Source organism: Chenopodium quinoa, unplaced genomic scaffold (assembly GCF_001683475.1).
Source record: "Chenopodium quinoa cultivar QQ74 unplaced genomic scaffold, ASM168347v1, whole genome shotgun sequence".
Classification (NCBI taxonomy): domain Eukaryota; kingdom Viridiplantae; phylum Streptophyta; class Magnoliopsida; order Caryophyllales; family Amaranthaceae; genus Chenopodium; species Chenopodium quinoa.
Genome location: NW_018745617.1, coordinates 422,459 through 444,804, shown reverse-complemented (window position 1 = coordinate 444,804; position 22,346 = coordinate 422,459). Strand labels below are relative to the sequence as shown.

At 37.2% G+C, this 22,346-nt stretch overlaps 2 protein-coding genes across 3 annotated transcripts; one reads left to right on the top strand and one right to left on the bottom strand.

The window, feature by feature from the left end:
• Window positions 1-307: 307 nt before the first annotated feature.
• On the bottom strand, window positions 308-12,297 carry LOC110716744 (THO complex subunit 3). 2 transcript variants are annotated; one of them, XM_021895378.1, is made up of 12 exons: window positions 11,980-12,297; window positions 11,644-11,773; window positions 11,425-11,520; window positions 9,344-9,473; window positions 3,603-3,694; window positions 3,311-3,379; window positions 2,454-2,511; window positions 2,270-2,369; window positions 1,596-1,682; window positions 1,421-1,499; window positions 1,106-1,238; window positions 308-972 (listed from the first exon to the last, which is right to left on the bottom strand). In XM_021895378.1, the coding sequence occupies exons 2-12, from the start codon at window positions 11,722-11,724 to the stop codon at window positions 938-940; spliced, it is 960 nt and encodes a 319-aa protein (XP_021751070.1). In that variant the 5' UTR covers window positions 11,725-11,773; window positions 11,980-12,297; the 3' UTR covers window positions 308-937. The 2 variants fall into 2 exon arrangements, with proteins under 2 accessions (XP_021751070.1, XP_021751071.1); XM_021895379.1 differs by having other exon boundaries at window positions 11,644-11,749.
• A 2,320-nt stretch (window positions 12,298-14,617) lies between these two features.
• LOC110716726 (conserved oligomeric Golgi complex subunit 8-like) lies at window positions 14,618-22,333 on the top strand. The gene is made up of 12 exons (XM_021895360.1): window positions 14,618-14,963; window positions 15,042-15,194; window positions 17,465-17,613; window positions 18,201-18,278; window positions 18,390-18,483; window positions 18,620-18,694; window positions 18,825-19,121; window positions 20,339-20,406; window positions 20,489-20,543; window positions 20,834-20,972; window positions 21,191-21,375; window positions 21,453-22,333. Exons 1-12 carry the CDS (start codon window positions 14,823-14,825, stop codon window positions 21,768-21,770), a joined length of 1,752 nt encoding a protein of 583 aa, XP_021751052.1. The 5' UTR covers window positions 14,618-14,822; the 3' UTR covers window positions 21,771-22,333.
• Window positions 22,334-22,346: the final 13 nt, after the last annotated feature.

Below are 22,346 nucleotides of genomic sequence, written 5' to 3'. Positions count from 1 at the left end.
AATTTGCAGGTGTTTGTACAACATATTATAGAGAAAGCTGTTACTTTAGTGCATCACATATTCGCATATGTTGCTTGTATACCTGAGAGTGATTCTAGAGTGTCATGAGTAAAGAATCCAAAAACGAATAGCTTTTTTGAATAAATCTGTTCTTCCTTCTGAGCAGAGGAAATGTCATAGGCTCAAGGATTAACATCAACGACATAACTTAAAACTTGATCATCCAACTCTTCCCTCTCTTTCCTTCTCCAATTAGCAAAAACGTGGAAGTATGAGTATAGCAGTATGCAAAATTTACAAATCCTACTAAGTTAAGAATGTTTTACTTCTGAACGGAATATTTCAAGTATATTTCAGAGCAAAATTACCTACATTTCTCAGCAATGATATTTGTTTCAAATTGGAAACATTAAGCCCAGCCATCCCAAAACAAAGCCATAACTAGTTAATTACTAGTGGTTGATGCTCAAGTCTCCCATTGATGTTCCTTTCTCATCCATCCTCTTTCTTTTCTTAAGCATGCCTCCTTCAGAGAAGCTTAGTTGGGGAGTTTTAAAAAGTGTTGACTGGAACCAAATCTGACTAATTCTGAAGATTAAAAAAATACTTTGGTGATTTTTACAGAAAAACTATTTGTATCCCACATTAGCCAATCCGAACTGAATGACAAACTACATATGATCCAAAAGAATTGGACTTGAACCATATTCCATGTGAATAATCCATTGCCTGCCTCTACACAGATTGCCACAGCTACTGCTTCATCTCTTTAATATTTGGTCGAATTGGAATACATTATTAGCAATCTAGCACAGTTAACTTATCTGTAATCCACCTAACATACACATGTCTCATTCCACACCAACAGTTCAGCAGAATGCTATCAAGGGAAGGGAAAGTGTGCATACTAATGCCTCGTACAGTCGCACTGCAAAAACTAAGCACTCTGGAACCCGAATATGCGGAAAACACCTGCCAGAATCCCACCAAAAAAATAGGGTGAAAATTTGAAGATCGTCCTCTCAAAAGGAATTGAGCAACGTGCTTACAAAATTAAATAAATGGATTATCAGCTTCAAGAATAAGTGCACAGAAATCTTAGGACCTTCATCGGCTTGGTATTTGTTTTTATCATCTCCAGCATATGCAAGCAAATTTGATTTTGGATTCCATTCAACACTATTCATTGCCGCCCGACAAGGTATTTGATGGATAGATCGTCCAGTTTCAATGCTTGCCTGTTAAATTCAAGTCAAAATAAACCAGATAAAGCATTTCCAACAATCATGACCAGATTGACCACACCTCACAAGGGGTTCTTAATGCTAATTGAACACAAGGAGTTTAGATACCAAACAGAGCAGTAGATTTAGGAAAGGGTTGGAATCAAATGTCAGCAAAAGAATATCTAGGGACTTACTATGTCAATAAATAAATCTTCACTGGCTGAAGCAATATATTCTCCAGTGTGATTAAAACTTATTGTTCGAACAGGCCACCTGAGATTATTAACAAAAAAAAAAAAAGAAAGAGTTACAGAAATATAGGAGGATCACCATATATATAAACATAAGATAAATCTGAAGTAATCTTACTCGAGTTTTACAAATGTTCGAACACATAGCATCTCTTTAATATCCCAAAGACTGACCAATGAGTCAGCACTTCCAACAGCAAAATATCTGCCATTTATCCCAAATTTATCAACAGGACTTATTTGGATTAATTACAAGGAAAAAGTTATAAATGATTTGATCTTTGTAACCAATAGACATGAACTATACACACGTCAACAATGAATTATTAGGAGCAAAATAGAGATGATTAATGACCAGAGAGCTACAAACATAATACTATATTGATAACACTGTATAATCACAAGCTATGTAACTCGGACTTTTCATTTCTCTTCAAATTCCAGAGTCAGATTCTTGACACAAAAATTAAACTTTCACAAAATAGACAAGTTGGACACCTGAACACGTAATTGTGTCGAACACAAGTACAGAGTACCCAAGTAACATAAATTGCAAGGGAATAGTAGCTGCCACCAGATTACCAAGAGCACCAAAACTAATGACTATAACTAAAAATTAGATCTAATATCAGGAACAGAAAATCACACCATACTGCAACCATGAGAGTTTGAACAAAGGTATCTTAGCAAGAGAGCTGCAATTTCTTTTTCCTGCTTATCTTCCAACAAATGAAAGACAAAAAAAATTCCTTATCAGGATGGATAGATAAGTTGAGACAGAATTAGGGATACCTTCCTAGTGGATCAATCGCAATACAATAGCAACCAGCAGTGTGAGCCGTAAGAGTGTCAAGTGCCTTCAAAGAGGGGTATGCAAGGACTTCAACAGTACCTATAGCGCAAAACATGACTGATACTGACATTTCCATTCTATAAAAGCACAAATAAATATTCTACATCAACAATCAAATCTTACCATTTCCAGTTGTCAGAAAGAACTTCTCTCCAGTCATGTCCCATGCAATCTCATTAACCTGCAAAAAAATTAGTAATAAATACATGATAAACTCTGTAATTGAACAAACTATATTGGAGCTGATTTTTTACACTTGCTTAATTGACTTTTACACTCTTCTACTTAGAACATGAGAATTAAGAGCACAGTTTCCATTGACTTTTACACTGCAGTCTAGGTGAGAAAGAGTACGGAAGTTAGCTTCCCACACTAAACCCCCAAAACTGTGAACCATTCATATTCATCCAGGATAATGGACAACAAGGAACCAATGCATAGTTGCAAGCAAGTATATATAATAAACATAAAATGTTTACATTTGGTTTAGGTATAGAAGGCCCAACCTGGGCTGCCTCTCTCAGGCCCAAAACACAAGTTACACGGAAAGAAGTGTGTTGTGGTGACTGAAGAAAACTAACTCATGCTTGAACTAATTGGGATTTCCCATACAGGAATGCATGCAGATAAATACATTACAACTATAATAACCCAATTTTCTTAGTTTTTCAAAAAGATTACTTTCTTTTTTGTGAATTTTCCTTCACCTTGAACTTTAGTAATACTACAGAAGATCTAAAACATGACCTTTTGATTGACTTAAGCTTTCAACCTTTTAACAAGCAGCTTCATTGCAATCATATAACTATTTGGTTTTCAACTAACATTTAGAATTTCAGCTAGCTATGCTAAACACAACTGTAATCTAAATGTTGTGTTTAGCATAGCTAGCTGAAATTCTAAATGTTAGTGGAATTTAAAGCATTTTGAGGAAATAAAGAGCATAGAGACAAACTGACAGTAAGATGAAAGGAAATCACCTCATAATTGAACTTGCGTCTGTGAATTGGCTTAAATTTTCTAACATCTAGAATTGTTAGTTCATCATCCTACGAAAAGGAAAAAAAAAAATATGGTGTTAGAATGAGCAAAACATCCCAAAGCCAAGGTCAGTTGTGAGATGGCCTCTTACAGCAATAGGGGGGACAAAAGTTGCCAGCAAGCTGGCATACCATGCATTAAGTGACATTCTAATTAAGTGATCAAAAAGAACAAAACTCAAAACTGTGTAAGAGCTACTCAAGAACAAGCATGAAAATTACAGAAAATTACCCTGTTTCCAACAGCTATGTGTGCCCCATCAGGTTTGTATGTAATGTTAATATTTTCACCACTAAGTTCTGCTTGCTGTGAGCATTTTCCACCTGCTCAGCACAAAGGCAAACATGCTAAGAGTCTCATTCTAGTGAATATGTTGTAATAAAAGCAAAGTTGGATGATTCATTGTGATAGATATTATATTTAGGATAATATTTGTCGCAGATTAGGATATATTTAATGTATATTTTGTATGTTTATCGTATCTAGGATTCCTAACGTGATTAGGCCTAGCGTTGTAAACTCTATATATTTGATCAATGGTACACACTCCAGGATTGAGGAGTTTTCCCGAAATCTAACGTGGTATCACAGCTTAGGTTTTAGATCTCAAATTTTTATTTTTTTTCCACTTCGTTGGTTTTTGTTTTGTTTGGGACCTTGCCTTCCAAGTCTTCCGCAAATTGTTATTTTCGTTCTCTGTTTTCCAGATTTCTGTTTCTTCTTTTAGTTTCCTTTTAACACTACACTGCCCTTCTTCAATGGCCAAAGACAGCGACTCCCCTCCTCCACCGCCTCCACCGGCCAATGAATTTCACCCGGCTCTCGCCGTTAATAATATCAAGAATGCGATTCCTCTTATTCTAGATTATGAGAATGTTCAATATGCTAATTGGGTTGAATTGTTTGAGAACCATGCTTGTGCCTACAACGTTCTTGACCACATCAATCCCAAAACTCAACGACCTTATGAGATTTCGGATGCTCTTTGGACACGATTGGATGCCATTGTCAAACAATGGATCTATGGAACTATTTCTCTTGATCTCCTCACAACAATTCTTTCTCCGAATTCCACTACACAACAAATTTGGAATCGCCTCAAGGATATTTCCCAAGATAATAAGAGCACAAGGGCGGCGTACCTTGAAAATCAGTTTAATGCTCTTCATCTTGACAACTTTCCCAATGTGACTGCTTTCTGCAAGCGTCTTAAAAGCATCTCCGATCAGCTTGCCAACGTCGATCAAACTCCGATCAGAAGTTGGTACTTTGTCTTGTTGCCGGCCTCACAAAGACCGATTTTGACACGGTCGCTACTATGATAGCTCAGACAGACCCGCTACCATCTTTTAATACCGCAAGATCGCGCCTTTTATTGGAGGAAACCCGCCGCAACACTGACTCCACAACAGCTCCGGCGTCGTTCGTCGCTCAGCAGCAGTCTGCTAATAATGCAGCGTCGAACTCCACCTCGCAGCAGAATTCAGCCGGTGCCGGCAGAGGCGCCGGTGGCAGTGGGCGAGGACGAGGCAGCGACAGTAAAGGGAGAGGCAAGGGCCGCGGCCACGGTGGCCCTGGTAGGGGCAGTCCCCCTCAGCAACAGACCTCGCAACAACAACAACACTGGCAATCGCAGCAGGCCGCACCTACTGGCCAGAACTGGGTCCAGCAGCCCCCTTGGCCCAACCAACAGCAACAGTACTGGCAGGGGTGGGCCGCACCTCCAGCCCTTTTACCAACAAGTGGGCCTTATCAGACTCGGCCCACTGGTCCTCCAGTCCGTGGCTTATTTTCTCAGCAAGCTTACACTATTGGATAGTCACAACACGGCCCACCTATGACCCCTACGGAGCTCGGGAGTGCATACTCTTCGATGAGTCTGTCCAATCCGGACAATGGGTGGTACATGGACTCCGGAGCTACATCTCACATGACTCATAACTCAGGTAATCTCTTGCCCCTTTTTAATTCAAGCACGAATAATCATATTCTAGTTGGCAACGGTCACCGCATTCCTATTAATGGTTATGGTCATACCACTTTCCCTAATAATTCACTTTCCTTAAAAGATGTCCTTTTAGCCCCTCAAATCATTAAAAATCTAATTTCAGTTCGTAAATTTACTTCTGACAATTTGGTTTCAATTAAATTTGACACTAATGGCTTTTCTGTGAAGGACCTTCAAACGGGGAGGGTAATTACGAGATGCAATAGTGCCGGCGACCTTTATCCAGTTACACCCACTACACCAAGCACTTGTCTTGCAACCTCTCTCACCACAGTTGCTCCATCCACTTGGCATGACCACTTAGGACACCCTAGGGCTTCTTCTCTTCAGTTTCTTAGGAGTAATAATTTTATTAATTGTAATAAGGGGCTTGACTCCTCTTTTTGCAACTCTTGTCAAATAGGGAAACATGTTAGACTTCCTTTTCATGATTCAAATAATTTTACTAATTGTGCGTTTGATATTATTCATGCTGATTTGTGGACATCTCCTATTCGTAGTGTTAATGGACACAAATATTATTTGGTTTTACTTAATGATTACACTCACTATGTATGGACTATTCCTTTAGCTTCAAAATCTCAAGCCTACCAAAGCTTTCTAATTTTTAAACAATATGTTCAAACTCAATTTGAGCGTCCTATTAAATCATTCCAAAGTGATCATGCTCGTGAATTCGACAACGATCTGTTTAGAAATTTTTTTAATGCTAATGGTATGGTGTTTAGATTCTCTTGTCCTCACACCTCTTCCCAAAACGGAAAAGCCGAGCGTATGATTCGAACTATTAATAATGTCAAACGCACATTACTCTTCCATGCCTCCTTGCCACCATCTTATTGGTCACATGCTCTTAAGACGGCAACTTATCTTCTTAATATTTTGCCAACCAAATCTCTAAAGAACATCACTCCGGCACAGGCTCTCTTTAAAAAAAAACCCATCATATGATCATCTTTGGGTTTTGGTTGTCTTTGTTTCCCAAATTTGTCGGTCGTTGCTCCACATAAACTTGCCCCTCGTTCTACTCCTTGCATCTTTTTGGGATACCCATCAAATCATCGAGGCTATAAGTGCTTAGATATCTCCACCAAGAAAGTCATCATATCTCGAGATGTCACCTTCAATGAAAATGTTTTTCCATATCAAACCATGGAAAAATTCACCTTGAAAGATTATACCTTCTTGGGTCACGATGAGCACTCTCCCCTCCTCACTCATTTTCTTATGGGTTATCCCACTTCACCCCAAACGGCCCACACTGCAGCAGGCCAAGCATAGCCGAGCCCACACACAGCAGGCCAGCACAGCCGAGCCCACACACAGCAGGCCCAACACACCCCATGCCGCATAATAGCCCAACCTCCCTCACCATTTCACCCGCACCTGCCAACCAGCCCAGTCCGCGGCAAACCAGCGGGACTGCTTCCCCAACCGCGGCCCAGTCGCGGCACCCCCTGCCCTCTTCGCCTAGAGGCCCCACCTCACCACCCTCATACACCCCGCCAACTATGCGTGGCTTAGCCCCTTTGCAGCCCACTAGACCTCCCCCACCGTCACCCCGTATCACCCGTAGTCATCGGGGCATATACAAGCCAAACCCGAAATATTGCAATCTTACCGTACAACCCTCCGGTCCACCTCTTCATAAATCTCCCCTTCCAAAGTCTTATAAACAAGCCTTAAATGACCATAATTGGAATGCGGCGATGAATGATGAGTATAGTGCTTTAATTAAAACAGGGACATGGGATTTGGTACCTAGGCCTGCGGGGGTGAACATTGTTAATTGTATGTGGCTTTTTAAGCATAAATTCAAATCTAATGGTGACCTTGAAAGGCACAAAGCTCGTCTTATATGTGATGGCAGGTCGCAGGAAATTGGTGTTGATTGTGATGAGACATTCAGTCCGGTAGTTAAACCGGCTACTATTCGCACTGTTCTCGGTTTAGCTATGGCTAAGAAGTGGTCGATTCATCAATTAGATGTCAAAAATGCCTTTTTACATGGAGATATGCAGGAAACTGTTTATATGCATCAACCTCCGGGTTTTGTTGATCGGAGGGCTCCCTCTCATGTTTGTCGGCTCCGCAAGGCGCTTTATGGTTTGAAGCTCCCAGTGCTTGGTACCAACGCTTTGCGAATTTTCTTATCAAATTGGGCTTTGTCATTGCTAAAAGTGACAACTTTCTATTTACTTTCCGGCACGGAGATGATATGGAATATTTTCTCTTATATGTTGATGATATTATTTTAGCTACCTCATCTGAGAGGTTACGCACAGGGATCATCTCTCAGTTGCAAACTGAGTTTCCATGTCAGACTTGGGGCCTCTGAGTTATTTTTTGGGTATTGCAGTAACCCGAAAACCTTCTTATTTGCTACTTTCGTAGGAGATTCAGGAGATTTTAGAGCGTGCAGGGATGGCCTCTTGTAAACCTGCAGCCACTCCAGTTGACACTAAGTCCAAACTTAGTGCTGATGCAGGGCCACCTTTTCAGGATCCTACTTTGTATCGCAGCTTAGCAGGTGCTCTTCAATACCGATATTTCTTATGCGGTACAACAAGTGTGTCATTTTATGCATGATCCCCGGGAACCTCATTATGAGGCTTTGAAACGCATTCTGCGTTACGTTCAGGGTACCATTGATCATGGTCTACATTTATATCCTACTATTTCTCATCGACTAATTACTTACACAAACGCTGACCGGGGAGGTTGTCCCGATACCCGACGTTCCACTTCGGGCTACTGTTGTTTCCTTGGGGACAACCTCGTTTCTTGGTCGTCCAAGTGTCAACATACATTATCTAAGTTGAGTGCAGAAGCAGAATACCGAGGCGTCGCGAATGTTGTCCCTGAGGCGTGTTGGCTTCGTAATCTTTTACTAGAGCTACACTGTCCTCTATGGCAGGCTACTATTGTTTATATTCTGGCAACCCCGTCCAGCACCAACGCACCAAACATGTGGAGATGGATATTCATTTTGTTCGAGAAAAGGTTGCATTGGGACAGGTGCGGGTTCTCCATGTTCTTACTAGATATCAGTTTGCAGACATTTTCACTAAAGGTCTACCACGAGAATTATTTCTGGAATTTCGATCCAGTCTTAGCGTACGACCTCCTCCCGCTACGACTGCAAGGGTGTGATAGACATTATATTTAGGATAATATTTGTCGCAAGTTAGGATATATTTATTGTATGTTTATCGTATCTAGGATTCCTAACGTGATTAGGCCTAGCATTGTAAACTCTATATATTTGGTCAATGGTACACACTCCAGGATTGAGGAGTTTTCCCGAAATCTAACACATTGTTCTCACATCTGATCTTTAGTTCGGTTATACAATCTCTGATTATTGTTTTCCCTTTTCAAGGTAAATGAAATATATGAATGCAGCATCACCCCTAACTAGTTATATAACTGTATTGAGTATTGTATTGATTTTGACTTTATAGACTTTTTCTCAGACTCTTAATACATGCATCATTAAATTTTTACGCTATTCATATACTAACTTAGATCACATGGTATTAGACCACGTGTTATTATTATTATGTGGTTATATATGTCATGATCTAAATCTTGTTGGGTTAATCTCAATGTATATTTTCAATTTTCAAAAAAATAACTTTTCATAATTTTTTTGGAAGAAATAATAAAATTGTGCACTGATACATGCACCAAACAATTTAAATAAACAATTGAGTCATAAAAAAGGAGACTATATGAAAAGTATTCAAAAGCATGTCTGGAACCACCTATAGCTAGATCATATTTTGACTTTGTTTTGCTAGAGATGCAATAATAGGATGAGAGAATATATGGAGCTTATAGAAAAGAAGCATACAAAAACAAAGATCACAAAGCGACAAGGTTCTGGACATGTGTAAGTGTGTAAGTAATACTAAGTGACAAAGATCACAAAGTGACAAGCATCTAGATTATCTCAACTTACTGCGAGCATCCCACAAACGAACTGTTTTATCCCCTGATGCAGTTGCAAGTAGATCTGCGTGTTTGGGATCCCAACAGAGCTGGTCCACACTATCAGTGTGCCCCTTAAATTCAATATCCTTTACCTTTCCCTGCAGTAAATATCAAAAGGATAAGGAATTTAAACGCATACAAAAACACAAAACTATAAATACTATAATAGATGTATTTCAGACATGATAGCACTTGCCAGATACAAGTAACATAAAATTTGCACAAGTCAGGATACCAACTCTTTGTTATAATCACCATGGTTACATGGTAACCCAAAAAAATCTCAGTTCATGCCATCGTGAAAGGACTACTGGGAACTTAATATAGTGTAGCACATTGCAATAGATATCAACAGTGTCCAAGCCTTGACTCTAATGGGATGGAGTTGGGATCAATTGCATGAACCAAAGAATTATATCCAGTGGTTGTCAACAAGGATCCTCTTACTTCATTCAACACTATCAAGTACTGTATTCTCCAGAAAACCAAATTTCTATTTATCATTTTTAACTTTATCCAAGTTATCTTGGCCTACCTCAACTTCTAAAATCCCACATTGCAATAGACAAGATATATCAAAACAGGTACTCCCTCCATCAAGATTTAATTTTCACATTTAGACTAGTCGAGAAGCATTTTGACCATTTAGGTACTAAAGAAGCATGTTTACTGGATATTATCATTCTTTAAAACTATTATTAGTCGGGAAGGTTTTTAAGAACAAGATAAGGTATATGTAAGAGTCGTGCACTTATATGGTCTGAATGCTAGGGACGCAGCTGAAAGTAGTAAAATTGGAGAAAAGAGGAAAGACTTTGGGAATTATGATAACCAAAACCAAAAGTGTTATTGATCATCTTATACTTCCACCATTTTTTATTAGATGGATCACTTTTCTTTTTAGTTCATAAATTATCTCTATCTCTTTCCTATCACATGGGCCCTATTTACATTTCTTTCTATCTCCCTCTAGTTCAAAAATTGTCTAGGCGTCCGCAATTACAAAAGTGATGCATCTAATTAAAAAACGGAGGAAATATCTTTTAAAGTTATTATACAGGTAAGAGAGACAATTATTGGGGTGTTACACTTGTTGTATCAAAAGCAAGGCAGCTCAAGCTCCACGCATCGGATGTAATAGTATGTTATCGTATCAAACAATCAAAGACATCAAGGGATAAAGTATGCACGTTATAGTACAATATTCCAATAGGTCTCCCCAATCCACAAATATAGTATCCACACAATATTTCAATAGGTCTACCTAATCCACAGATCTTGTATCCAAAACAACATTTTAATCAGTCTTCCTAATTAATAGATCCCCATAGAAAGAAAACAAGGGAAAGCTATGTTAATTGACCTCTTCATTTCACCTCAATAGCACATTTGTACCTATGTTGAATTCCCCATGGACATTCCAGCAGTCCACTTTGGGCCAAAATTAAGGAAATTTTTCACAAATTAGTCAAGCGCCTATATAAAGGAACCCTTTTAATCAAAACAAGAGCAAAACAAAGTTGAGACAAAAAAGGGTATACAAGTAATTCAACAATCTCACATTCTCACGGTCTCACCTCACAAGCTAAAGTACATAAGACTGAGATAAATTAGAACCACATCATCAAACTACAACTAGCTTAGGCAAAGTCACAGTTTTTTAAATACTAATTCGCTTCTCAATTAGTTCTAGCAGCATCATCAAACTACAACTAGTCAAATTCAAACATAAATTTCTAATTGAATATCTTCCTCTCCTCACCTATCATTGCTCTCAAAACAATTCATGGACAGCTAAGTAGGTCAATTGGTCACTAAATGATAAATTTGACAATCCAATTCAATAAAACATTTCAACCACCGGTGTACCCAGTATTGATCCCCCATTTGGCGAATATATGCAATCTCACCTCTAACCAATTACAACTTTAACAAAACCACCTAACCCTTAACAAACTACCCAAAACAGATTCATTCAATCTTAGCAATATTATACAAACATCAAATAAGATAAATTTTAATAGACGAGTGCATAGAACCAATACTTACATGACTATTAGGTTCAATGTGCCAAACTCGAGCCGTTTGATCAACCGAACCCGAAGCAAGCTTAGTTCCAATACAATTCCAAGCCACTGAATGCACCTAAATATATTTTGGAACACATTCACAATATTATACTCACAAAACATTATACTCGAATGCAGGAAATTGGACCAAAAAAAATAATGAAAATCCTATATATAGGGCAATTAAAGCTAAAATTACCTTCTTTTTGTGACCCTGATATTCTCTACTGTAGAGATTCTTAAAAGGGTGTGTTGCATCCTCCGCTTTCTGCTGCGCCATTAAAATAAAGCTCTCTTTCTCTCTCCTATTTTGCCGAGCAAGAAATGAGCTATTTTGTCATACCCAGAATGGAAATCATTCAATTCATCACATATTTTATTCGCAAATATGAAATTAAAGACAAATAATGGTAATGCAATACACAAATCAAGACTTGATTGAGACAACAATTCGATGAACAATCACATACAAATTCAATCAACAATTGAACAGAATTTATACTACGGAGTACTTTTATATTAAATTAGGGGCAACCTTGTTGTGCAAACGATGCTTCGAGTAGTGGAGGTAGGTTAAGCTGTGCGCGGCTGCCGGAGAAATCGGAGGCGAAGAGATGGGGAGCTGCGGCGGTGGACGGTGGATGAAGATGGAAGTGGGGTGGGGGTACTTGCCTGAACCAGTTTTTGAATAAGTATACTGCAAGTCTGCAACTGTAGTGCTTAAAGTCGGATTATTTTCGAATTTCGAAAATGTTTTGAGCAAAAATAACAAATGTTTGAAAAAAACGACGTTTATATTTCACAAATTAACACCCACAATTAAACATGAATGGACGAACAAACCCTCACTATCATTTTTTTTTCTCGTATAATTTTCTTTCCTCCAAACAAACCACCACCGATTGATAGTTCGTGTTTTAAAAAAAGAAAAAAAAAAAACATTGGGTGGAGATTAAGGGTCTGTTCTCATTGATTGAATTCAGCTGAACTGAACTGAACTGAATTGAGCTGAATTGAACTGAACTGGGCTGAACTGAACTGAATTGAATATTTTATAAGAGAAGGAAACTAGGAGCTGAACCGAACTGAACTTAACTGAACTGAGCTGAACTAAACTGAGCTGAACTGAACTGAATTTCAACGTAAGAGAACAGATCCTAAATACCTAGTTTTTTTTCGAAAATTTGAGCAAAAAACGCATACGTAGTAAAAATTTTGAAATTCAAGCGGATGAACTAAAATTCTAGGCATTTCTCCCAATGGGATTTTGAAAATTTTAGTTTAGCCTTTATTTTCTAGTCTTTTTGCGGTTTTGTTTTTATTACTCAATAACTTTTTCGAAACAAAATATCATAACTTTTCTAGTAATATTATTGCGCCAATTATTATGCCTACTCGTATTTACATATTTAAAGTTACCCAATATATGTTAAAAAATTACTTTAATTGACTAAAAGTTACATAATACGAGTACATTCAGTGTATATGATTCGTAATATTGTTATAACTCATCACTCTTCCTTATGAAATAATGCGTTTTGTATATGGCTTACCACACTATGTGATTGACTGATGACTTATAAAAGAACAAAATAACTTTTATAAATTGACCGAGTAATTATAACCCCTATAAAAAGTATCGAGTAACCCTTATCTTTATAAAACAGATCGAGTAAACCTAACACTCATTGAGTAACCCTTACTTGAGAGAGTAAGGGCCTGTTCTGATTTATTGGGCTGAACTAATTAGAGCTTAATTGAACTGAAATGAAATGAACTAAACTGATTTTATGAGAGAAGGAAATTAGGAACTGAACTAATTGGATTTGAACTGAAAATAAGCTAAAGAGATTAGACCCCAATTTCAATATTCTTATAGCATTACTTAGTGTCTAATCACTTAATCAGTGACATACGAATTTGTGAAAATTAAATTATACTCGTACTCGGTAGCAAGGCCCTGTTCATTTCACCTTAAAAAAAATATTTAGTAAATATAAATTCAGTTTAGGAAAAAAAATTCAATTCAATAAATATAATTTCAGGGAAAATTTGAATTTTGGTACCTCGAATATGGGGGTAATTGAATTCTAGTACCCATCTAAAATTTTATTTTAAATTGGTACCTCCAAAAGTGTATCTTTATAGGTTTTGGTACCTCCGTCCATGTTCCGTTAAGTTTTCCGTTAGTGGGGTTCATCATCTAATTATTTAATAATTTAAATTATTAAAAAAAAAAGAAAAAACATTTTTAAAATAAAAAAAAAACAAACAAACAAAAAAACTTATAAAATAATAAAAAAACCAACAGCCACGCTTCCCTCCTTATTCCGGCCAACAGCGACCACCAAGCCACGGCAGCTGCCGCCGCGACTAGGCACGAAGCCCAGCCACAGTAGCTGTCGCCGCGGCCAAGCACGAAGCCCAGCCACACTTACCCGGATACCCGATAATAAACTAGAAAAAAAAAATCCTCCCTCAGCTGAGCCCACTAGCCCAGCCCACTTACTCACCAAGCCACTTAGGGTTTAATTCTCACCCCCTCAGAAAATAACGCAGCTACTCACTTCCTTTTTCCTCTTAGGGTTCAATCACACTTTCAAACCTTTTTCCTCTTTCTATCTCTCCTTCTCTCTCTCATTCATTGAGAGAAAGGCTGGTTTGGAATTCACCCTAAAAGCACGATAACCTTGATCTGAAGTTCAAACTACTCGAAGATCCGGGTACCTGAAATTTCGGGTACCCGAAAACCCGGGTACCCGGATCTGAACACCCCTAGCGGGGAGGCAGGGCTGGGTGGCGGGGTACTATTATTTTTTTAAGGTTTTTTTTTTTTTTTTTTAAATTATTTTTTAAGTTTTTTTTTAATTAAATGTTTTTTTTTTTAATAAAGTAAATTATTAAATAATTAGATAATGGGACCCACTAACGGCAAAGTTGACAGAATGGAGGTATTGATATCTGTAGTTTAGTCATTTTTGAGGTACCAATTTAAAATAAAATTTAGATGGGTACTAAAATTCAATTACCCCCATTTTCGAGGTACCAAAATCCAAATTTTCCTAATTTCAATTTAGTATAATTAATTCATGTTCAATTTAGTAAAGAAGAAATATAATAAAAATTCAGTAAAAATAATTTCAATTCCGAAAATTTAATTTTAATTCAGAAAAAATAATTTTATTTCATCAGCAAAAATAAGCCGAAGTTATTAATGCGTAAATTGTAAAAAATAAAAATAAAAATAAAATAAAAAAGAGTAAATTAATTTGGATCTGAGAGTCTGGTTTCTTCTCATCACACTCATCACGATCTTCCTCCTTCCATTTCGCCATTGAAGCTCAAGCTGAAGAACACTATCGAGGAGAGAGAAAATCCATGGAGTCGTTATCCCTATCATCATCCTCAAACCTAGACGACAATGGCGAAGAAGTCGCAGGTCTCATTCCTCTCGCTTCAATCTCCCAGCAACCTTACGTTTCTGAGCTCCTCTCTTTCACTCTTGATCGTCTTCACAAGGTCAGAATCTCTCAATTTCTCTCTCAATTCCTCCATTTCTGAGCTCTAATTTTTGCGCCATTTTTGAATTTCTGGCAGGAACCGGAGCTTCTTCGAGTTGATGCGGAGAGGATTCGCCGGCAGATGCAGGAAGTTGCCGTCGCGAATTATCGCTCTTTTATATCTGCTGCTGATGCTTTGGTTTCGATTAGGGAAGAGGTTTCTTCAATTGATAATCATCTTGAATCACTGGTAATAAATTGATCTTGTTGCTGTTTTAATTTAGTTGGAAATGTTGATTGTTTGTAATTATTAATGTTATGATTAGGTTTGAACAATGTTTGCGAGTTAGATCCTACACTCGAGAGCATCATGCGCATTCACATAACAATGTTGATAGCGGTGAACAATGTTGATTATTTGAACTGGATTTTATTTTTTGGTAGCTTTTACTTAGATGTTAAAATGCGGCAATGCAATACACTAATTGAAAATTTTAAATTGTGTACACACAGTAAATTTTTGTTTTTTAAGTCTTATGATTTTGATTAAGATTGATTCCAAATTTGTGTCTAAGTTCCATCTTCCATGTGTTATTGTTGATGATTTGAAATTGATGAATTACTCAATATTCTCCTAATAAAGTTGGGTTTGATTTGCTGTTTATATGTTACTTGGAACTCGGGTGTTTGATGTGGGAATGTGTCCAAGTGTAAGGCTCAGCTATTTCAAGAAAAAATTCCTTTATTTGGTCCAATGTAAAGTCTCAATTAGACATCCATACCCATATTTTGCGAATTGTTTAGATAAAAGAAAATGGAGAGAAAGGGAGGGGGACAACAGGACAAGTTCCATAGTTTGGATAAGATATAGGGGGAAGGGGAGGGTTTTACACCCCCCCCCCCCCCCCCCCCCCCCCCCGGCGATATAAAAACCATCTTTTCAAAATGGAGAGATCCCCCCCACCCCCCCCCCCCCCCGATATAAGAACCATCTTTTCAAAATTGGAGAGATTTGGAGGGAAAATAGAGCTCCACTTTCCATCTTCCTTTTTATTCCTCTGATCCCCTCTACTTCCTCACGTTTCACTTGCCTTCCTTTTCCTTATGTCTTGAGAAGGAAAATAGAGTTTCTCGATGATACTTGAGAAGTGAAAAGTCCAAGGAACATAGTCATTTTTATTTGAGGGAATAAATCCGATTGCAGATCAATGAACAATACACTGTGGATGTAATTGCTATTTTTTAGGTAGAAGTAAATTGCAGGTTAATACAACTGTCAGTGGACTCAACTGTTATTTTCTTTAGCTTACTTCGTCTGTCACCTGCATAAAATTAAAATGAATGAGAAGTTCATTGAAATGCCATCATATTTTGCTTATGGAATGGACTATGTATGAGTTTCTATATCGAATGTGGAGGTTCTTGAGAGCAAGAGGTTGTAGGTGACACAAGAATATGCAGTTTCAAGATGAAGTTTTGATTAAAATTAACAATTTACTGTGAAAAAAGTTAAAAGAAGAAGAGGGAGTAAGGAGTAAGTTGTCTCTAGGCCCTTGGGGATCATAATTTCCTAGAATGTATACAGTTCTGATAAGTTTATTAGTAAACACTTGCCAGATAGAGGATTTCATAGAATTAATTTGACGAATTTGATATCTTTGATAGCCTGTAAGAAAGAGAGACTATTTATGCAGACATCTGTTAAAGCAATTTTAATTAGAGGGAAATCATTTTAAAGATAGGACTTGCACAGACAGGAGAACTTACATTGTCTTATTTTTTTCATTGGCTAATGAATATTTTGATTTTTCAAATTAAATCTTCTTTTGTGTTTATCTCTCTATCCTAATTAAGAAGTCTGTCTTTCCTATAAAAGATGTTTTGAGACTTGAATTGCTCCTCTGACTATATCTGGTGTATCTTATTTAGTGAAAATCTAAAGTTCTAATACACTGAGTAATAACTTTTTAAGTTTTAGATTAATGCATAAAGTAATAATATAGTCTATAGGGTGACCAGTGACACTGTCCTGTTTGACGGTCAAATGTCAGGATTTTAGAATCTCAATCACCACTAAGTTTTTATCTCCTCTGTTTGCATGAAGAAGGAAGAATAATAGAAAACCCTAGAGTTAAAAGCTCTTCATTCCTTTATAACACATGTCAGCATCTAAGCATTTATAAGCGTGAACATTCTTCCTCCACCTTGTGTCCCCAAAACTCTATAGAATTACGTATATGCCCCTGTTTTTCACATGGGAACCAATTCCCGCTTGACTTAGTTCATGTAATTTTCTTAGTTTACAGTACCCTCTTATGCCCCTCCTTTTTCTCCTAAATTATGGTGCCAAAAGAAATGGTGCAAATAAATAGAAACACAGGAAGTTTGTTTAAAATTTGAAGCTGTATGCAATCTTTAATGTTTAGAATTTTATTTTTTCTCAAATTTTGAAATAATTTGATATTTGTAAATTGATCATTGATTTTTGGAAATGAATATATGCTTTAATGTTTGTTGTAGATTGATGAAGTCCCTAAGCTGACATCTGGTTGCACAGAGTTCATTGAGTCAGCTGAACAGATTCTGGAGAAGAGGAAAATGAACCAAACATTGCTGGAAAATCACAGCACTTTGCTTGACTTGCTTGAAATTCCTCAGCTTATGGACACGTATGTAGTTATAAAGTGGTAACGGTGTTTAATCCTTGAGGGCACCCAAAATGCATATGCTTGGTGTTTTGACTAGATATGTGACTTTAGGGCAATTATAGAAAGTGGTTAAATTTCCCATGCATAACATGGTAGAAAACACTAACGGTTTCTAGTTGTAGTGCCACTTCTTTTTTTTTTTTTTTTTTGTTTTTGGCCCTTTTCATCTTTTTCCTTTCTTGCATTGAGAGTCTAAGAGCAGATATTTATTTGAACTCAAAGGGTTTCTTAATTTGGTTCTAACATTGAATATGACTCATATCTGGTTAGGATTTTGCAGTGGCCTGTAATCAGGCAAATGAGTAATGAAAATTGAACCAGAATTCATATTTAATGGCACAGTAGCAGTTGGTTGAAAATCTGAATATCAATTTGTAATCATCATGTTATCTGCCTATCCAGTGTTTATCACATACCTATTTCACTATGAAACCTTTGTATCCTAGTCAGCAATAAAATTTCGAGATGCTTTCCTGGCTTTTGATTTCTGTTCGTAGGTGAGGTACTTAGCTCATTGCTGATAATTGTGCATCACCTTTTCTGTCCAGATGTGTTAGGAATGGAAATTATGATGAAGCTCTTGACTTGGAAGCTTTTGTTAGTAAGCTTTGCACCATGCACCCAAAGTGAGAATCATGCTCCAACTATGTTCATTACAAGTATTGTCACAGTTGAGCAGTTTAGAGAATCGTACTGATTCAACGTGATTTATTTATTATTCTTTATGTTTTATAAAGGATCCCTGTCATCCAGGCTTTGGCTGCTGAGGTTAAGCAAACAACTCAATCTCTGCTTTCACAGCTTCTTCAGAAGCTCAGATCAAATATTCAGGTAATAATGTGCCTGTTTTTTTGACTCAAAAGATACATGTTTTATATTAAATTCATAGCTCTTTCTTGCCCCTCCAGTAATCCTGAAACTTCTAGGAAGCCAGGGCAATATGAATTTGACAAGTTTTATATTGCAGTTGCCAGAATGTCTTCGTATCATTGGATATTTACGTCGGATTGGTGTCTTCAGTGAATACGAAATGCGCTTGCAGGTTAGGCTTATTTTGGTATAAAGCTATTGAATTATAAGTGTAGTTTAGGTGTCTTTTTGCTCCCTATTCAGATGTTCTTGATTTTTTGTTCTTGTTGGTGATTTTTGACTTTTTAGTTTGTTTGATACAGTTCTTGAGATGTAGAGAGGCATGGATCACTGGAACCCTTGATGATTTAGACCAAAGAAATCCGTATGAATACTTGAGAGGGATGGTTAACTGTCACAGGATGCATTTATTTGATGTTGTCAACCAATACCGAGCGATATTTGCTGATGACACGTCTGGAAGTGAAGAAAACTATGATGGTGGGCTTTTGTTCAGCTGGGCTATGCATCAAATTACATCTCACCTTAGAACGCTTAAGGTCATGCTTCCCAAAATAACTGAAGGAGGATCTTTATCAAACATTCTCGATCAGTGCATGGTAAGTGATTTATTGTGTTTGGTGTAGGTTGTGTGCAATTAAGTGATTAAATACCTATTTGTGTCTAGATTCACTTGCTAACCGAAGAAGTTTATATCCTAGAAATCTGTAGGCAGCACAAATAACCGTATGTTTATTCTCATTTTATGAATGGGTAGTTGGTCATGTTTAGATGTATGTATTTCCCCTAGTATTGAAAGACCATGTGTATCATATATCAAACCTTGATGCCTTGTTTGGTAGATAGTAATGGTAAATTTACTTCCTCTGTTCTAATAATACTGCCCGAGCGAACTTCCTAAAATGGGTATGATGCAATATAAGTGAAACTCTCTAAGGTAAATGGTGCAATATATATAGAATGGGGTAAAAAACAATTTTGCTAGAAAAAATCTCATGTCAATTTCCATAGTAGTCCAAGTCCTCCCTCAAACAAGTGTCTTACTTCATATGTTATGATTACCACTTTAGAGGTGGTATTACAAAAAGAGATACTTGTGTGTGTGTGTGTGTGTATGTTGGGGGTGGGGGGTAATTGTCTCATTAATATGAGACTTTCTTTACAGAAATACACATAAGCTCAAGAGCATTATCATTTTCACCATTTATTACAACTCACCAAAATGATGCGTGGGTCTTATTCTCTTTTCAATTGCTTGGAAATGAGAGACAAAGAAGATAAGGACATTACTTTGCAAAACCATATAGATATTTCTCAATCTGGTTTTACTTTGCATAATATAGCTTGGTTCTTCATCTTCATCTCCCTTATTATTGTTCACAAAAATTTACACCTGTCCCAGATTAGCTCTTACACTTTTCCTTTTCATTTGCCCAGATTAGTTTTTATACTTTTAATTTGGGAAAGGCCTGCCTAATAATATAACACCTTCTCTTCCTGCCACTAAAAATCTAGGACCCACGGTCTCTCTTGTTCAATAAAATTAAGTCCTATCTTCTATCACTACAACAAATGTTATATTGATGATCTAGGAATGCATATAATAGCTGCAGAAGCACCAGGACATGGAAGGCACCAATGATGGCTTCAAAGCCAACTAGCTGCATCTTATTCCTCTTCAAATTTGAAAATGCACAACTAGCTGCATCTGATCTCTTTTCAATCTTGGAAATGCATTATTTCTGAGTGTTTTCTTAAAAAGAATTTTGTATCCTCTGATCCTGAAGTTAATGCTAGACTTCCTGCTTTGTGACAGCACTGGGCGATGGGACTTGGTTGGGTCGGACTGGATTATCGAGGTCTTCTTCCATCACTATTTGAAGAGTAAGGATTTTTTTTAGATTGAAGTATGATGCTGGAAAGTCCAAAGAATTTTGCCAACTAAATGCATTTGCTCTCTTTCCAGGGCTGTTCTCAACTTATTTTCAAAGAATGTTGCTACTGCTGTTGAGAATTTTCAGGTAACACATGTAGCTAAATTCTAAAATTTATGACTGCTACTATATTTGAATAATATATGTGGGGCTTTGATTTAATGCTTACAGCGATGGAGAGAAAATAGTGTGTATAGTGAAGGAAAAAAGTATTTTAAAAACTAAGATTTCTTCATGAGGCTATTAATTTGGATAATTCACTTAGCTTTCACTTCAACTAACTGATTACCGTGGAGTCATGACTCTTTCTTTCAGTATTTCTAAAATATAGCTCATTTCTTGTATAATTGCATCTTACTCTTCAAATACTTTGCCAGCTTGTCCTGGATTCACATCGTTGGGTACCTCTTCCAGCAGTTGGGTATTCAGGCAGTACCGCCAGTGAAGAAAGTCAAGAGGATGTGACCCCACCTTCATATTTGATGGAGCATCCGCCCCTTGCTGTATTTATAAATGGTATGTTTTTCAAGCATATATTTAGGCTTGAAATACATTGTAATATTTAAAAAATTGGGTTATTATGTGTAAGAATCTGTTTCAGCTTGGGTGAGTACTAGATGAATGTAAAGTATGTTCTATCCAATGTCAGATCACAAAGCACTAATTAGATTAATCCTGCCTTAGATCAGTTTTCTGACTGGTTCCTTCTTTCTCTGATCTCTTGATGCTGGTAGGTGTGTCAGCAGCAATGAATGAGTTACGTCCGTGTGCTCCAGTAAGCTTGAAACATATTCTTGCGCAGGAATTAGTGAAGGGACTGAAAGCTGTTCATAATTCATTGTTGAGATATAACGAAGCACGGATGCTTAGAAATAATGAATCCACTCTTTTCTTCTCACTTTGTCGCGCATTCATGGAGGTAAATTTCATATAGTTCTCTGCTGTTTCTGATTTGACATTATATCTTAACTATAACGTGGATTATATTCTGATCAGGTTGTCTTTCCTCATTGTGCAACTTGCTTTGGTCGTTGTTACCCTGGTGGTGCTGCCCTTATTACGGATGCCAAGGGTTCATTTGATGGGTTAAGCCGTTTGTTATCCGTATCGTCATCATCAAGAGAGATTCCTAGGCGAACACAAAGTACAGATATACAAAACATATCAGAAAATGGGAGTTCATCTATTGTAGAAAATGGGATTGTCCCTGAAAGTGAGCAGAAAGAGGATACAAATGTAGTTGAAGACGAGGAGAAGAGTGAAGACTCGAAGGTTGATGGGAGTTTGGTGACTCATGATAGCAATGCAGAATGATTCCTCTAAGATATAATTGATGTCTTGGAAGATGGTTCACGTTATCAAAAATTTATGTCTCTGGTCAGATTTGGATTTTTTTCTTCATCACGAGGAAGAAATAGCTTGAGTGGCCAATTCATTTACGGATAAACAAGGGGGTAAGTAATAGAAAATTGAGAATTCGTATGTGAGCAGTCACATATATTGTGGAAACACATTATATAGGGAAAGGGAATAGGATTACAAAATTGGGTATACTTATGTTTTGTATGTTTTCAGGAGCAGCATTTCAGAAAATATCATTGTACATTTTTTTTTTTGGCATGGGTGAACTTAACCAAATGTACATTTGAGGCGTTAAAAAAAATGTACATTTGAGGCCATCGAGGATTTGGTATGATTGTGTAACATATTTTGCTCCCTGCATCTTATTGACAGACCTGGTTCGACGAGTGTTATTATGTAGAGTAGGAGAAGGCAGAACATATGTATCAAACTATCAGTCATAATTACATAAGATTATTGGCCATTTTCATTTCTTTTATTTCAATGGAGCTATCTGAGAATCTTTTTCTTATGAATTTCTAAGTCTTA

Excerpts from the sequence above, each read along its gene's own strand:
- LOC110716726 (XM_021895360.1), top strand. The coding sequence starts at position 14,823 with ATGGAGTCGTTATCCCTATCATCATCCTCAAACCTAGACGACAATGGC. Across the intron at positions 15,195-17,464 it reads ATAATCATCTTGAATCACTG|ATTGATGAAGTCCCTAAGCT; the intron begins GTAATAAATTGA and ends TGTTTGTTGTAG. Across the intron at positions 18,279-18,389 it reads CTTTGCACCATGCACCCAAA|GATCCCTGTCATCCAGGCTT; the intron begins GTGAGAATCATG and ends TGTTTTATAAAG.
- LOC110716744 (XM_021895378.1), bottom strand. The coding sequence starts at position 11,724 with ATGGCGCAGCAGAAAGCGGAGGATGCAACACACCCTTTTAAGAATCTC. Across the intron at positions 3,695-9,343 it reads TCGTTTGTGGGATGCTCGCA|GTGGAAAATGCTCACAGCAA; the intron begins GTAAGTTGAGAT and ends TGTGCTGAGCAG. Across the intron at positions 1,239-1,420 it reads AAGATTTATTTATTGACATA|GCAAGCATTGAAACTGGACG; the intron begins GTAAGTCCCTAG and ends TGAATTTAACAG.